Below are 18,398 nucleotides of genomic sequence, written 5' to 3'. Positions count from 1 at the left end.
TTTTGAACTAAATGTCAATTATAAAATGATATACAAAGGGCCCTGGCTGATGTGGCTCAGTTGGTTGGAGCATCTTCTCCTACACCAAAAGGTTGAGGGTTTGATCCCCATTTGTAGTACGGGAGAAAACTGGTAGATGTTTCCCTCTCTCTCTCTCTCTCTCTCTCTCTCTCTCTCTCTCTCTCTCAAGTTAATCTAAAATATGATATACAAAGGAGAAAGTTTTAGTTATGAAAGCATATGTTAGAAAATAAGAAAGACTGAAAATTAATAAACAAAGCATTAGACTCAAGAAAGTTAGACTTAAAACTGCAAAGGGAAGTAGAGCAGATAAGAGGAAAAGAGTGTAACTTATGGATAATAAAAACAAAGAAAATATAGAGATCTCAACGAAGCCAAAACTTGCATTTTTCAAATCACCAATAAAATATAAAAACCTCTGAGGAGACTCCTCATGAAAAAGGGAAAAAAGGAAAACCACATAGAATTAGAAAATGTATTTATAAAAAAGTATAGGTATTTAAAATAATATATGACTGTAGATATGGTACATGGATACAGCCACATCTAGTAAAAATCAACATACATCAGCTTTCAGTGTAAAGACGGTTCTCTGCAGGTAGGAAATTAATACTAGAAGGGGATTGCAGCTGTAGATGCAATGGTCATTGCATAAGAGAAATAGGCAAAAAATTAACATTTGTTTTCTAATGGTGGACAACTGGGTGTTTGTCACCTTGTTCTCGTCTTTGTGCTTAAATTATTTAAAAAATAAAAATATACTGCAGGCTAAATTATAAATTCACCTTCTGAAGACTTTACCTAGAGAATCATTTTAAAACTATTCCTTACATGAGGAAGCAATGCAAATTGAAATATTTCATGTGTGATAAGGCCCAAAAATCTGCATTTTAACAAATACTCTGGTGTTTCTCCTGTAAGGTGACAAAGATCACTGAGAACCACTAGGGTATTTGAAAGAAATAGATGCAGATACATTACAGTGTTTCCTCTCAATTACCAAGGCAATGACTTTGGATAGTTATTTAAACTACACTCCCAAATTTCTGTATCTCTAAAATTCAACTATTCAAAATTATCATACACATCTAAATGACATACTGATGTAGTACTAAGAATCTTTGTAAAATGTATTGTTGCTGCTCAAGATAATGCCTTACATATGTATCGATTGAAATGGTACTAAAGTTTAACTTCAGAACACAAACTTACTTGCTACTTAGGGATTCCTTGTCCTTGGTGAACCACGTTTTCAAACGATTCCATGAAATAGCTATTAAAGTTGTGATGATGAGAACAGGTAAAGCAATGTAGAAACCTAGAAGCCACCGGTTCTTTTCAGATTTCCAAAAAGCTCTTTCCATCATTAAGCCTAAAAATAAAGAAACATGAAAAAATCAGAGTAAAACAGTTGAGCTATCTAGTTTTACTTTTAAGTTGCACCAAACTAATTATGATGTTCTTTTTGTTATGATTCAAGTAACATGGAAAAATAATAGAATCATAATACTTTGGACTATCTCTACTACCTCTCATTCTAAAAGAACAGAAACCAAGTTCCAGAAAGTTGCATCATATTCTATACTGTACAGCAGCTACAGCAAAATGGGGCCCGAAAACGTCAGTGATATACAATGTGGTACAATGGAATTGCAAGGCTATCCAATAAGTTTGCATTGTTACAAGTTGCATTATCATGGAATCAAACTATATTTGTGCATATCCTATTTTTCTTTATTAGATTGCTGACTTTTTTGACTTTGGGGGTGTGTTTTTCTATATGGAGTCACCGCAGCGCTACTAAAATGGCACCGGCATAAAAGCCAGGAGATTGATTCCTAATCCTCACTCTGCAACTAGTTAGCACCCGGAATGGTCCCTAAACAGATTCTTTCAGCTCCACAAGGAGAGGGACTTCTTTAGCTTACTCTACATCCCTCGTGCCATACGACCAGCACCTAGCATATATGAGGAGTTCAATAAATATTTGCCAAATCAATGAATGAATAACAGAAACTAAAGTCACGGTAAAAAAAAAAATTAAAAAAAAATACTACACTGTGTTAGCATCCCTCTGATGTCTCTATAACAGCAATTTGTGAATGTTTCTCATTTAAACTGCAAACTTCTTCAGAGTAAAACTTATCTTCAATTTCCTTTATTTCTTGTATAATGAACACAAAGTGACACAGAGTAATTGTTTATAGCTGAGATGACAGAATCAGTTAGGAAGGGGGAAATGTTGAACAGTAGCCTTAAGGGAGGAAAGTCAATGATATCAGCAGATAAAAGCATTAAAAGATACTCTCAGCTGCAATCATGATATTTGAAAGTTAATATTAGAAAAAAAGAGCAAGGTTAAGAAGGCATATTTGGTTTCCGTTGGTTGAAAGAAGCCTACTTACCTTTCAATTACAAACAGTGGTTTCTTCCTAAGTGGCAAAAATCTAGCTTTGTTTTGGGCAAGATTAGCTATTTGAGAATTTTATTAACTGGATATGTAAAGAGATAGATACTTGCCAGGTGTTGTTCTGTGAGCTTCCCTGGAACTCCGACTGCAATCTGGACCACTCCAGCCAGGATCACAATGGCATACCGACAAAGATGAGCATACCTAGGATCATTTTTAAAAATTTAAATGATCATGTAAAAATATTTTCTCACAAACAGTAAAATTATCAGATGGATCATCCAGCTTACTTTTGTATTTTTATCTAGTGTAATTTTGTTTATTTAGAGAAATAAGCCTATAAATCAAATGCCTGATTTCTTTGCCTAAAAAGCATGCACATACAGAGAGACACACATACACACGACAGCTAAATAAAGCCATGAATTAAGGCTCACAATATTTGCATTAAGAAAATTTAACACCTTCAAATGTTCGACTGAAATTTTACTGTGCAATTTCAAAAACACATACTTAAGTTCCATTGAAAATGAGACACTTCCAGTGGTGCACAGGAGGCCAGCTGGTACCAGTTCCCAGAGCTGATTATACACATCTCTTCTATCTCCAAGATCAGTGTCCTCCTGTGGTAACCTGAAGTATTTGCTCTTACAAAAGAGGACTTTAGCCTCCCCCAGGAGTGGTCGTTAAACACTGAGGAGCATAACACTGCCTTGACCATTATCAAGTTTTATTTTGTTTGCTTTTGTTTGATTTTTAAGCAAAGGATTTTTGTATTACAAGCGGGCATCATATACTTAGATATAGAATAACATTAGGAAATGATGGTTTCTGTTATTAATCATTACTAAATAATAGCAAACACCTTCATGAGGTCTACTGTGTGAGTCTCTATTCTGACACTATATGGATTTACTCATTAAATCCTCACAACAGCCCTGAGGTTAGAACTATTATTATTCCTACTTTACAGATGAAGAAACTGAGGCATAGATATTTAACTTGCAAAAGCCACAAGCTGCCCTAACCGGTTTGGCTCAGTGCTTACAACCTTGGTCTGTGGACTGAAGGGTCTCAGGTTTGATTCCTGCCAAGGGCAAATACCTCAGTTGCAGGTTCAATCCCTGGCCCTGGTCAGGGCACATGTGGGAGGCAACCAATTGATGTGTCTCTCTGGCATCGATGTTTCTCTCTCTCTTTCTCTCTCTCTCCCTCCTTCCCTCCCTCCCTCTCTTCCACCTTCCCTTCCACTCTCTCTGAAAAGCAATGGAAAAAAATACCCTCAGGTGAGGATTAAATAAAAAACAAAATAAAAAGCCACACAGTTAGTAAATGATTGAGCCAGGATTTAAACCCAAGCAGTCGGGTTTCAGAAGCCCTGCCCTTGACCACTGTGCTATGCTACTTCTCAAAATAATATAAAATATCGTTCAGTTTCTAAGATCTCAGTTTAAGAACATGAGTCTAATTTCTCTGTTCCAAGTCTTAAATGTATAGGGGGAAAATACTCTGTTCTAGGTATCCCCAGCTTCTATCATACAACCTCCATACTGTGTGTGTGTGTGTGTGTGTGTGTTTACTTTTACTCTGTAATACTCCACAGAAGTGATGTTGTCCTTCTAGAGGACACATATTGTTAGTTTATCCTAATATTATATTGTTACTTTTGGATCACTTGGTTAAGGTGCTCTCTTTCAAGTTTTTCCACTGTAAGTTGCTATAGGTCCATTGTAATTAATAACTAATTTGTGAAGACATACTTGTACAATTATGTAAGTATCTGGGACTTCATAAAACTTTCACCCACTAATTTTAGAATCCATTGATAATTATTTAACTCCATTATTTATTCCTTCTATCCTGATTATACTATAAGAAAGAATTTTCCCTTATTTCCATTTTTTATTGTTATAACAATAACTGAATAGTATAGTAATAATATAATAATATGATATGATATATGATAAATATAATATGTATTAATATAATATGGTATATTGCAGATATGCCGAGATGATCTTTGACAAGGATACCAAGACAACTCAATGGGGAATGGAAAGCCTGTCTCGTCAGCAAATGGTGCTGGGAAAACTGGATATCCAATGCCAAAGAATAAATTTCCCTTATCTCACACCATATACATCACTTAACTCAAATTGAATTAAAGACCTAAAAGTAAGCTCTAAGAATATAAAACTCCCAGAAGAAAACATAGTGGGAAATCTTCATGGCACTGGACTTCACAATTTCTTGAATATGACACTAAAAGCCCAGGAAACAAAAGTAAAAAGAGACAAATGGGTCTACAACAACCTCAAAAACTTTTATGCATCAAAGGACACAATTAACAAAGTGAAAAGGCACCCTAGCAAACAAGAGAAAAGACTTGCAATCCTATATCTGATAAAGGTTTAAGATCCAGAATACACAAAGAATATACAACTCAACAACAACAAAATCAAAGAACCTGTTTAAGAATGGGAAGAGAACTCGATACACATTTCTCAAAAAATGATATACAAATGGCCAACAAGGATATGAACACATGCTCAGTGTCACTAATCACAAGGGAAATGTAAATGAAAATCATAGTCATAATACCTTCACCCATTAAGATGACTCCTATGTAAAAAAAAAAAATCACAAAATAACAAGTGTTGGCAAGGATGTGGAGAACTTGTAACACTTGAGCACTGTTGATAGGATTGTAAAATAATACAACTGTAATGGAAAACAGTATGAAAATAATTCAAAAAATTAAAAATATAACTACCATAAGATCCAGCAACCCCACTTCTGGGTACATATACAACAGAATTGAAAGCAGAGTCTGGAAGTGATACTTGCATTCCCGTTTTGCTAGCAGCATTATTCACAAGAACCAAGAGGTAGAAAAAGCCCAAATACCATCAGAAGATGACTGTATTAAAATATGCTTTATACATACAAGGAAATATCAGCCAACCTTATAAAAAAAGGAAATTCTGTCACCTCATACAACATGAAACAACGTTGAAGACATTATGCTAAGTGGAATTAGCCATCACTAAAAGACAAATACTGTACTATTCGATTTATATGAGGTATCTAAAGTAGTCAAGTTCATAGAAACAGGAAATAGAATGGTGGGGTTTTTTAACATGTTTCCCATCTGTCAAATGGGGCTAGTATTAAATTTTGTACACTTATATGATTAAATCTGATTTTAGCCAAAATGATAAATTACTATCATTTTTGGGGTTTTATTCTTCCTTATTTCATTTTTCAGTTACAGTTTACATTAAATATTATTTTTTATTAGTTTCAGATGTACAGCATAGTGGTTAGACAGTCATAAATTTTATAAAGTGTCCCCCTGATATTTCCAGTACCCACCTGGCACCAAAAATAGTTACTACAGTATTATACACTATATTCCATATGCATCACTATTTTTTAACTACTAATTTTCACTTCTTAATCTCCTCATCTTTTTCACCCAGTTCCCCAACCCCCTCCCTTCTGGTAACAATCAGTCACTTTTCTGTAATAGAATGGTGGTTTGCAGGAGCTGTCAGAATGAAAGAAGACTTGATGTTTAATGAGTATTAGAGTTTCAGATTTGCAAGATGAAAAAATTCTGGAGATCTGTTACACAACAATGTAAATATATGTAACACTACTGAACTGTACACTTAACAATGGTTAAGATGGCAATTTTTATGTAATGTTTTTTATCACAATAAAGAAAAATTCATAGTAGCTTTATTCAAAATAGCCAAAATTTGAAATAATCAAATTATCATCAACAGAAGAATGGATCAATAAATTGTATAATATCCATAAAATTGAACATTAACAACAACAAAACAACAAACTAAGTATGTTATAAATGGCATAGTATATTACTATAGTGATTATATTAAACAGTCAATTGTGTTTTTGAAATACATTTTTATTTATCTTTAGAGAGAGAGGAAGGGAGAGGGAGAGAGACAAGCTTCAATGAGAGACAAACATCACTCACTGGCTGCCTCCTGCACACTCCCATGACCCAGGCATGTGCCATAAATGGGAATCGAACTGGTGACCTCCTGGTTCATGGGCCAATGCTCAACCACAAAGCCACACTAGTTGGGCTCAAATGTCTTTTTAAAAAACATTTAAATGAAATATAGTATTTTATATATATCCACATATGTAAAATTTCCCACCCTCTTCATTGCTTGGTGTATTCATATTTCCATCTGACCTTATTTTCCTCCCACCTGAATATAGTTTAATATTTCCTTTACTATATCTTCTAGCAATAAATTCTCTCAGATTCATATAATTTTAAAAAGTCTTTTCTATCCTTAGTTTCTGATTTTTATTAGATATAGAATACTAAATACAGTTTTTTCTCACATTTAAATTATGTCACTTAATTGTTTTGTGTCTTACATATTTTCTGATACAAAGTCTGAAGTCATTCTTATCATTGTTCCTCTGGATATATTGTGTCTTTCTTCTCTGGCCACGTTTAAAATGTCCTCTTCATTGATGGTTTTCAGCAACTTCATTATAATGTGCCTTCATGTGTGTTTCTTTGTGTTACTCTGGCTTGAGATTTATTGAAATTCTTGAAACTCTTGAGTGTATACTTTTTATCAAATTTTGAAAATTATTTCAAAATTTTCCAGCCTCCCCTCTTTCTCTTCTCCTTCTATAACTCAAATTACACATATGCTGAACCATTTCATAGCATCTTCTGAGTCACTGGTTCATATTTCAATCTTTTTTATCTTTTTGCTTCAGTTTGTATAGTTTCTATTATTCTATCTTTAAGTTCACTGACATTATCTTCTGCTGTGTCTTTTATGTTGTTAATTTCATTGGCAGAATTTATTTCAGTTACAGTATTTTCCCATTTGTAGAAATTCCATGTGTCTCATTTAATATCTTCCATTTCTCCTTATTGTAATATTCTTTTAAATCCATGAGAATATTTATGATAGTTTTTAACATGCCTATCAGCTAATTGTATAATTTCTAACATTTCAGAGTTTATTTCTATTTCCTAATTATTTCTCAGGGTATAAGTCCCATAATTATTCTCTGCATTTGTTACCTTTTACACTTCATGCTGGATACTGAGACTATTCTGTTGGGATGTCTGCATTTGGTCATTGTCCTTTAAGACTGCTATACTTTGAACTGGAAGGCAGGTAAGTTATTTGCAGAACAGCTTGATCAAGGTTTGTTTTTAAACTCTGACAGGGAAGATTTAGAATGCCCTTTTCCCTAGGGCAAGTTTAGTACTACCAGTAAAGTGTGACTCTCCCGGAGTCTCTAGTGAGTAATCCAGGTTTTCACAAAATCTCTTCCCTCCAACTGATCATAACTCAAATATCTCCTGGCCTTCTGTAAACACTGATAACTGTTCAGCTTACAGTTCTCATTCCTTCCCTTGTTTGGGAGGTTTAATATTCATCAATAGACCTATGAGGATCTCTGTGTAAATTTCAGAAACTCTTCCTGCATATTACTGCTTCTTCTCTGGAACTCTGCCTCAAAATTCCATCACCTTTATCCCTCTTAACTCCATCTCTGTCTCCTCAACCTTATGAGCCTACAATGCTCGACCTGGATCCCATCCATGGCACTGCAGTCCAAAAACCAACAACAAGACTAAAGCCAGGGCAATCACAGGGCACATCTCCCTTGTTTCCCTTCTCTCAGGGAACAAACTTCTATGCTGCTTATTGTCTAATATCTGAAAACTTGTTTCTAACATTTCTTTTCAGTTTTCCACTTGTCTATGGCAAGAGTGTAATTCAAGATCCACATATTCTTCCATACCCCAAATATCTGTGAACTTTTGAAGACAAAGTAATTCTTCTGCTTTTTTACAAAAACAGAGAGTGTCCTCAGTGTTTCTCTGCTATACCTCAAGACCTCATGTGAAAATATATATAGTGTGAACCCCTAAAGAGGTACTTATGGTCTTGAATACTAGTCATTTTTCAAAAGTGCCAGAGTTCTTCATAGTGGTTCATTCTACAAAGAGGGTTAGATAATTTAAAAAGAATCTGAGACATTTTCTTTGTGTCTGGGGCAAGGATGTCTTACTGTCAAAGTAGCTAGAAAATCACCATTTTTTTTTCCTTTAAGATCTAGTCAATATAATACAGCAACTTAAATGATTGGAAGTACAGCTAGTAAAAATAAATGGGTAATTTTATTGTTAGAAATGATTGTTTACCAAAATGCTCAATATTTTTATATACTTTAGTTAGCTGCCTGAATAGAATAAATATGCAAATGTTATTAATTTTTCTACACATTGAATGTAGTGATGAAGAAGCCCTAATCACACAGGCAACAAAACTACGGAATAGGCAGAAATAATTTTAACAAAGAATATGCAACATCATGTGAAGAAAACCACAAACTTTGCTGAAAACAGTAATAAAGACTTGAATAAATAATCCAAGACAGAATAATTAGAAAATGTAACATATCAAATATTATACTTAACTGATTTTTGTTAAATGCTATAAAACATAAAACAATATTTTACTGATGTGAAATTGATCAATAAAATAAAACAGCCATTACACATATCTGACAAATGAATAATATGCATAGCACTTCATCTTAGACACCACACACATGGAACTTAGAAGCCCAATGGGCAAGAGGCAGAAATAGATAATTTTTGATCAACATATGAAAATATGTTCAAACTCACCAAGAGTCAAAGGAGATTTGATTAAAACAGAGGAGAAACTTTCTCTCATGTATCAACTTGGCAAATATTAAAAACAAAATAGTACTTAGACAAGAGGAAGAGTTAAAAGAGGCATACCCATGTGTTTATTTCCATTGAGTAAACTTCTAAACCTTTCTGGAAAGCATTTAAAATTTTTAGGTGAATGTCTTAAAGGGTATTACCCCCTTACAATCTATAATTCCACTTCTGGAATCTACCCTACAGAAAAAAAAACAAGAATGCTTACAAACACTAACATACAGATTTGTTCATCAAAGCAAATTTTAATAAGGAAGAATCAAATATTATATGATATTTAACATATGGGAATGGTAAAAATATCTATGAAGTTATATAGTATCACTTCCTATCATGATTATTAGGCATAGTTTAAAACATGGAAAAATTCTTAGGAGTCAAAATGCTTTGTATTAAAAGAGTATGCCATGAGGAGTGATGTCAGCAGCATGGGGGCATGAGAGGACCTCCAAGTCTTTCCCCTTGGAGTCACAACTACCTAGACAGCTACAATTCAACAAAAAATTTCCTGCTCAAGACACAAACATGTCTGAAACATGCTCAGAGGCACCTGAAGGAGTGTGTATCTGAGTGAGCAGCGGACAAGGACACGGAGAAGGACAAGACAACCCGCACGCGGCCCTGTGCTCTACACAGGCCACAGACACGAGTGGGGAAGGGCTGCAGTGCAGCCTCCACTGGGCAGACAGACCTAGGCGCAGTGACAGCAGTCAGTGGCTGGCACATATTAAGACTGGACCCACAGGCAGGGGGAGAGAAACGATGCAGAAATATCACAGTGATTCAAAGCCCACCGCCACTGAAAAAGGATTCTGCAGGCAGGGCATCCACCAACGTCATTCCCCTGTGCTTTCACCAGGCAGCAAAGACACTCTCTTGGTAAATCATAAGAGAGCTGAAAAATAAAACCCCTTTCCAGCCTAAATGTTCTATACTTATTGGGACTAAGTCCACGAGTAAGATAAGAGCCACGGACGTGCAAACCCAATTTCCTGAACTCATCCCCTACCCATTGCTGTGCAGCTTAGTGGAAGCAGGTGGGTCAGCTTGGAGCAGCTCTGTGGGCAGCTTCTAGCAACAGGAGAGCAGAACTGGGAGCACACAGGGAATCCATAGCCCATCCCTTTCAATCCACAGCAGTGCTGCTTTAAGACTGAGGCAACCAGGTTGTGGAGGAGACACCCACCTCCAGGGGAATACAGAGCATTTCCCACTGTGGAGGAGACACTTCCCTACAGAAATAGATACCAGAAACCCCAGCAGTGCAGGTAAGAGAAATAAAAACTTGTACTTCTACACTACCCACAGGAAAACAAGAGAAAGACCTCTATCTATCATTTAAAGTTCTATTCAGAAGCAGCCTTCAGAAAAATACAATAAAATTTTTTTAAAAAACAGCTTCCTATCATTAAAAAAAAAAGTTTTCATTTTCACAAATGTCTAGGCAGAGAAATAATCCATCAAGCACAATAAACAACCAAGATAACAATGGAATTCAGAAAGAACATTACAAATCTCAGAAAATAAATGTAAGGACATGGAAATATGTGACTTAAATGACAGGATTCAAGATTGCTGTTATGAAAATCTCAACAACATCCAAGATAATGCAAAAAGGAAATTCAACAAACTTAGAAATAAAATCAATGAACAAAAGTAGTACTTCATTAGAGACTAAAATTTTTTTTTTAAATACAACACAGAAATTCTGGAGCTGAAGAACTCAATAAAAGAGAAAAAGAATGAACTAGCAAGCTTGGAAAATAGCAGACCAGATGGAGGAAAGAATTAGCAACACAGAAGATAGAAATCTAGAAATGACTGAAGTGGAAGGAGAGAGAGAATTAGAGAAAAAGATTAGAACTCTATGAGAATTATCTGAAGGAGCAATATAAGAATAGTGGGTATACCAAAAGGAAGGAAACAGATATCCTACACAAACAAATAATTGATGAAAATTTCCCAAAGCTTTGAAAAATACTGAATTCTTGGATACTAGAAGCTAATAGAACACCTAATTATCTCAATCCAAAAGAGCCTTCTCCAAGGCACATTAAAACTGTCAAAAATTAACAACAACAAAATAATTCTCAAGAAAGTCAGGGAAAAGGAGACAGTAATCAATAAATGAAGTCTCATTAGATTATCATTGGATTTTTCAGCAGAAGCCCTACAAACTAGGAAAGGGTGGAAATAAATATTCAAATTATTGAATGAGAGAAATCACTTGCCAAGAATAATACATCCAGCAAAGTTATCCTTTAAGTATGAAAGATTTGGACTTTTCCAGACATACAGAAGCTGAGGGAATTTACCACCACAAGAGCTGCATTACAGGAAATTCTGAAGGGTGTTCTTCTACCTCAAACAAAAAGACAGAAAACTATGAGCAAGATGACTAACAGACAGATCCCGAAATCACAACCCTTGTTCAGAATAGGATATCAAAATCTTAGATATAACATAAAAGTTAAAGGAGATAAAAACATTTTTAAAAAAGAAAAAAAGAGCCACTGAAATAAACTCACAGCATTAAAAAAGTAATTTGTGACTATGAAAACATATAAGGGAGGGGTATAAAAGACTGAATCTGCACAGGTGAATGGAGATAAGGTGCAGTCATAAGAAAAAGAACTACTATATATATGAAACCTGCTTCTGCATAAACCTAATGGTGAACATAAAAATATCTAGGACTAAGAAATATAACAAAAAAAGAGAAAATGGAGGGGGGAAATATAGAATACAACCAAATTAAAATGACAGACAGAAACACATGGAAAAAGAAACAATGGAGACAGCCACCAGAAAATAAAAGATAAAATGAATATAGGAAATCCTCTTATATCAATAATCACGCTAAATATAAATGAAGTGATCTCATCTATTAAAAGGTGCAGAGTAACGGGTTGGATCAAAAAACAAAACTCAACAATATGCTGCATTCAGGAAACACATCTTAGTAGCAAATAGAGACTTAAAGTGAAAGGGTAAAAAATGATTCCCCAAGTAAATGGCATCCACAAAAAAGCAGGTGAAGCCATACTCATACCTAACAAAATAGATTTCAAAATAAAAAACATAGCAATAGACAAAGATGGGCATTTTATAATGACAAAGGGGACACTACATCAAGAAGACATAACACTTCTCATTATGTATACAACCAAGCAGGGATCATCGAAATATATAAAGCAACTACTAACAGAACTAAAGGGAGAAACTGACAAAAACACAAGCATAGTAGGGGACCTAAATACCACATTGACAGCTATAGATAGATCATTCAATCAGAAAATCAATTAAAAAAATCAACCTTAGATGACACATTACACCAAATGGACATAATTGACATTTATGGAGCCTTTCATCCCAGAACACTAGATTATACATTATTCTCTAGAGCACATGGAACCTTCTCAAAATAGGCCACATGATGGGTCATAAAAATGGTCTCACCAAATTAAGGAGATTAAAATCATACCAAGCTTATTCTCTGACCACAATGCTTTGAAATTAGAAATCAGCTCTGGCCAGCGTGGCTAAGTTGGTTGAGCAACATTCCATGCACAGAAAGGTTGTTGGTTCAATTCCTGGTCAGGGCACATGCTCAGTTTTCCATCTCAATTCCCAGTAGGAGACTTGTAGGAGGCAGCTGATCTGTATTTCTCTCTCATGGATGTTCTCTCTCTCTCTCTCCCTCTCCTTTCCTCTCACACTGAAATTCATAAAAACATGTTTTAAAAAGAAAGAAGGAAAGAAGGAAGAAAGGAAGGAGGGAGGGAGGAAGAGAGGGGGGAAGGAGGGAGGAAGGGGGGAGAGAGAGGGGAGGGGAGGGGAGGGGAGGGGAGGGGAGGGGAGGGGAGGGGAGGGGAGGGGAGAGGAGAGGAGAAGAGAAGAGAAGAGAAGAGAAGAGAAGAGAAGAGAAGAGAAGAGAAGAGAAGAGAAGAGAAGAGAAGAGAAGAGAAGAGAAGAGAAGAGAAGAGAAGAGAAGAGAAGTCAACTGCAAAAAGGAAGTGAAAAAACAAATATGTGGAAATTAAACAACATGCTACTAAAAAATGACTGGGTCAAAGAAGAAAGAAAAGGTGAGATCCAAAGGTATATAGAGCCCAGATGGTGTAGCTTAGTGCATCAACCCATGAAATAAGAGTTCGCTGATTCGATTCCCGCTCAGATCACATGCTCGGTTGCAGGCTCAATCCCCAGTAGGGGACGTGGAGGCAGCCAATCCATGTTTCTCTCTCAGTTTCTATCTCTTTATCCATCTCCCTTCCTCTCTCTCTAAAATCAATAAAAAACTATTTTTTTAAAAAGATAGAGAGAGACTAATGATAATGAAAATATGACATATCAAACCATTCGGGATGCAGCGAAAGCAGTAATAAGAGAGAAGATTATATCATTACAGGTCTATCTCAAGAAACAAGAAAAATCCCAAGTAAACCACCTAACATTACATCTTAAAGAACTAGAAAAGGAAGAAGTGCAGCCCAAAGTCAGAAGAAAAGATATCATAAAATTAGAGTATGATTCAATGAAATAGAGAACAAAAAGACTATATAAAAAATTAATGCAACAAAGAGCTGGTCATTTGAAAAGATTAATATTGACAAACCTCTGTCTAGATTCACTAAGGAAAAAAGAGAAAAGACTGAAATTTAAAAAATCAGAAAGGAAAGATGAGAAGTTATCACAGACATCACAAAAATGCAAAAGATCATACTAGAATATTATGAAAACTATATGCTACCAAATCAATGACCTAGAAGAAATAGATAAGTTCCTAGAAATATATAACCTCCCTAGAGTGAACTACAAAGAACTGGGAAATGCAAAGAGACCAATCCACACAGTGAGGAAACTGAAACAAACATCGAAAACCTCCCCAAAAGTAAAAGTTCAGGACCAGATGGGTTCACTGGTGAATTCTACCAAACATTCAAAGAAGACCTGATACCTGTCCTTCTCAAACTCTTCCAAAAAAAATTGAAGAAAAGGCAATACTTTCTAACATGTTATGAGGCCAACATAATCTTGATACACAAACCTGGCAAGGATAACACACACAAAAAAGAAACAGACCAATATCTCTGATGAATATAGATGCAAAAATCCTAACCAAGATCATTAAAAATAACTCTACAGATAACATTATACCTAATGGTGAGATTAGACGTTTTCCCACTAAGATCAGGAATAACACAAGGAAGTCCCCTCTCACTGTTCCTTTTCAACATCATACTGGAAGACAAGAAAATAAAAGCCATACAAATTATGAAGGAAGAAATAAAACTGGCTTTGGGAGTGACAACAGCATCATGGTAGCAGAAGACATCCCTCCTTCATCCCACCCCACGTCTTTTTAACAACTATATTTGGCATCCATCCATGAACAAAAGTGCTTTTGTGAGAATTGTGTAACTGAGCACAATACACCAACGGACCCTGGGGAAGTCTTTCCCACCTGTGCATTAGGTAACAGGCTTCAGTATAGGCTGTGGAACCACCAGGAATCAGTGAATAGACCTCAGTCCCTCTTGGCTGCATCTGAAGAAAACCTGGAGAGTTCTGATTGGACAACAGAAAACTATGGACACAAAAGTCTTGCAGAAGTTCAACCTTTTGAAGAATACATTCCTGCATTCTTTCAGAGTAACATAACTGTTTGGAACACATTGGAGAGGGTAAGAGTAATTTTGCCAGTGTCACCTCTCCCAAGCACAGGGTGGAACTAGCCAGTGGTGGCTTCTCCTGTAGGGGAAGTGAATCAGTCCCAGCTAACTAGCTGTATTCATACAGCCGGAGAAACCTGTTCCTCTACTGCAGCATCCAGAGTATTGAGACAGGACCTCCATGGTCAGAAAAGAGTCAGATAAGATTCAAAGGGCATCGAAGAGACACAGTTCTTGCTGAATGTTTTCAGTATTTCAGCAAAAAGGCTGCCCATGAGCAGCTGCAAAAACTTAAATCAGGGATCCCCCCACCTGACCTCTGAGCACTCCAAATACCTCAAGTGCTAAACCCATAATTTTTCCCATTTTGTGGCCTACTCCTGTGCACACCTCAGTTGAGCAGCAAGAGCAAGCTCAGTAGGCAGGCATTCCCCTCAGAAAATCAAGCCAGGGTACTTGGGCAAGGGAGAAAGCACAAACTTGAGCTGTAGCCGCCTTCTGGAAAACAAGAGAGTTTTCCAGCAGCCAGTTGTTTCAGTTGTAAAAACCAGAGAAGACATACAAACTGAAGAATTCTGCCACAAGAGGGAGCAAGAATTGTGGAGCCAGTCTACCCACACAAGGCTGGAGAAAGACCCAAACATAAATAAGATTCATAAAAAATTTCTCCCACCTGAAGACAACTAGTCAAGATTTGAGGAAGTTACTACTACTTCAAATGTGAAAACAGCAATTCAAAATTCCAAGAAAAATGGAGAATCAAGGAAACAAGTCATCACCAAAAGATAACAATAATACTCCAGAGTAACCAAACTCAAAGATGCAGAATTCAGCAATTTAGCTGATAAAAATTTCAAAATGGCTGTTTTTAGAAACTTGGCAAGCTACAAGAAACACAGAAATACAATTCAACAAAATAGGGAAATCTCATGAACAAAATGAAAAATTTAACAAAGAAATATAAATCATAAATAAGAACCATAAAGAAACTTTAGAGGTGAATTAATGATTAGAAAATATGTAATAGAAAACATCTATAGCAGAATAGACCCAACAGAAGACAGAATTGGTGATCTGGATAATAGAAACCAGGGAAGACAGGAAAAAAGAATAAGAGCAAAGAAAGTATATGTGATCTAGGGGAAACTATCAAACATATAGATATTAGAATAATTATAGCACTAGAAGAAAAATAGAGAAGAAAAGGGGCATAAAATCTATTTGAAGAAATAACAGTTGAGAACTTCCCCAACATGGGGAGAGACTTGGACATCCAAACTCACAAAAGCTAAACATCACCCCATTATCTCAATGTAAAATGGCCTTCTCTAAGACATATTAAAATGGCACACATAGAAATTAAAGACAAAAAGAAAATTCTAAATAATAGCAAAATGAAAAACAATTTTAATCTACAAAGCAACCATCCCAAAGGCCAGGAGAGAGTGGAATAACGTATTTAACATGTTGGAAAAAAAGTGAGTCAAGAATACTCTACCCAGGAAAATAATCCTTCAGAAATGAAGAAGAAATAGAAACTTTCCCAGACAAATAAAAACTGAGGGAATTCCTCCCCACTAGCCCTGCCTTATAAGAAATGCTGAAAGGAGTTCTTTCATCTGAAATGAAAAGATAATAATCATCAACATTAAAACATACAAAAGTATATAACACACTGGTAAAACTAAATACACAGACTGAGAAAACTCTAAATCTGTAATGTGATTGTGAATTAACCACTTAACATTAGTATACAGGTTAAAGGAAAAGATTATTAAAACAAATTATAGCTACGATAATTTGCTAATAAATGCACAGTATTAAAAGAGGTATATTGTGACATCAAAAACCAAACAGGAGGTAGAAAATGGGTAGAGCTTTTGTATGGGATTGAAGATGAATTGCAATTAGCTTAATATGGACTGTTTTATCTATAAGATGTTTTATGTAAACTAATGGTAACCTTGAAGCAAAAACTATAGTAGACTGAGGGGGGAATCAAAGTATATACCATAGAAAATCACCAATTCACAAAGATAGAAAAAAAGGGGGAAAAGAATGAGGTAACTAAAAAACAGCCAGAAAGCAATTAAAGATATGGCATTAATAAGTCCTTACATATCAACAATTACTCTAAATATGAATGATATTAACTAACCTATAAAAACACAGAATCGATGGATAAAATGAGTGGATAAAAAAGCAAGACCCAACTGAATTCTGCCTTTAAGAGATTGACTTCAGTTTTAACAGCACACATAGGCTCAAAATAGAGATTAAAAATATTCCATGAAAGTAGAAACTAAAAGAAAGATGGAATAGCTATCCTTATATAAGATAAAATAGACTTTAAGACAAAAATAGTAACAAGACAAAAAGAATGTCATTATATAATGATAAACGGTCAACACTTTAAAAAGACATAACAGCCCGGCCGGGCGTGGCTCAGCGGTTGGACATGGACCTAGGATCTAGGCGATCAGGGTTCGATTCCAGGTCAGGGCACATGCCTGGGTTGCAGGCTAGACAGCCGATCAATGATTCTCTAATCATTGATGTTTCTATCTCTCTCTCTCCCTCTCCTTTCCTCTCTCTTAAATCAATAAAGATATATTTAAAAAATAAATAAAAAATAAAAAGACATAACAATCATAATATACACACCCAACTCGACCACCTAGAATATCAAGCAAATACTAACAAATCTGAAGGAAGAAATTGAGAGCAATACAATAAATGTGGGACACTTCAATACACCACTTTTAACAATGGATAGAAAATCCAGACAGAAAAATCACAAGGAAATGTTGGGCTTGAACCACACTTTAAATCAACTGGACATAACATATATATAGAACATTTCATCAAACATCGGCAAAATATACATTCTCAAGTTCATATGCAACATTACCAAGGAGACAGGTCATATTACAGGCCACAGAAGAAATCTTAGCAAACTTAAGAAGACTGAAAACATACCAAGTATCTATTTGGCCAAAATAATATGAAATTACAAACCAACTAGAGGAAAGATGAAAAACTCACAAACACATAAAAATTAAACAACACACTCTGAACAATCAGTGGGCCAAAGAAGAAATTAAAAAGAAAAATTTTTTAAATATCTAAAACACATCAAAATAAAAACAAAACAGCAAAAATACTGGGATGCTGCAAAAGTAGTTCTTAGAGGTAGTTTATAATAATAAATTCACATATAAAGAAAATAGATAATTTCAAATAAGCAATCTACATCTAATGGAACTAGAAAAAGAAAAGTAAGGCCAAAATTAGCGAAAGAAAGGCAGTTACAAAGATCATAGTGAAATAAATAAGGACCAAAAAATGAAGAAAAAGATCAATGAAACTCAGAAAAAATTTTTTGTAAAGATAAACAAATTAAAAGATCTTCAGCTAGATTAAGAAAAAAATAGAGGAAAGTGATGTCACCAAGGTGATGACGTAGGTTGTTTCCAAGTTTTCACCCTCTCAGAAGAAGAAAAACTAACATCTATTTATG

General features: G+C 35.2%; 1 protein-coding gene across 1 annotated transcript in view; it reads right to left on the bottom strand.

Annotated features, from left to right (window-relative positions):
• Positions 1-1,229: 1,229 nt before the first annotated feature.
• Positions 1,230-18,398, bottom strand: part of ADAM32 (ADAM metallopeptidase domain 32) — a 119,834-nt gene continuing 102,665 nt past the window's right edge. The window contains exons 18-19 of the mRNA XM_087813622.1: positions 2,542-2,635; positions 1,230-1,393 (exon numbers count right to left, since the gene is read on the bottom strand). Of these exons, the coding sequence (XP_087669748.1) occupies positions 1,230-1,393; positions 2,542-2,635 (258 nt within the window). The remainder of the gene's footprint in view (positions 1,394-2,541; positions 2,636-18,398) is intronic.

Source organism: Miniopterus natalensis, chromosome 2 (genome assembly GCF_054644295.1).
Source record: "Miniopterus natalensis isolate mMinNat1 chromosome 2, mMinNat1.hap1, whole genome shotgun sequence".
Lineage (NCBI taxonomy): Eukaryota > Metazoa > Chordata > Mammalia > Chiroptera > Miniopteridae > Miniopterus > Miniopterus natalensis.
This window is presented reverse-complemented; position numbering and strand designations above follow the sequence as displayed.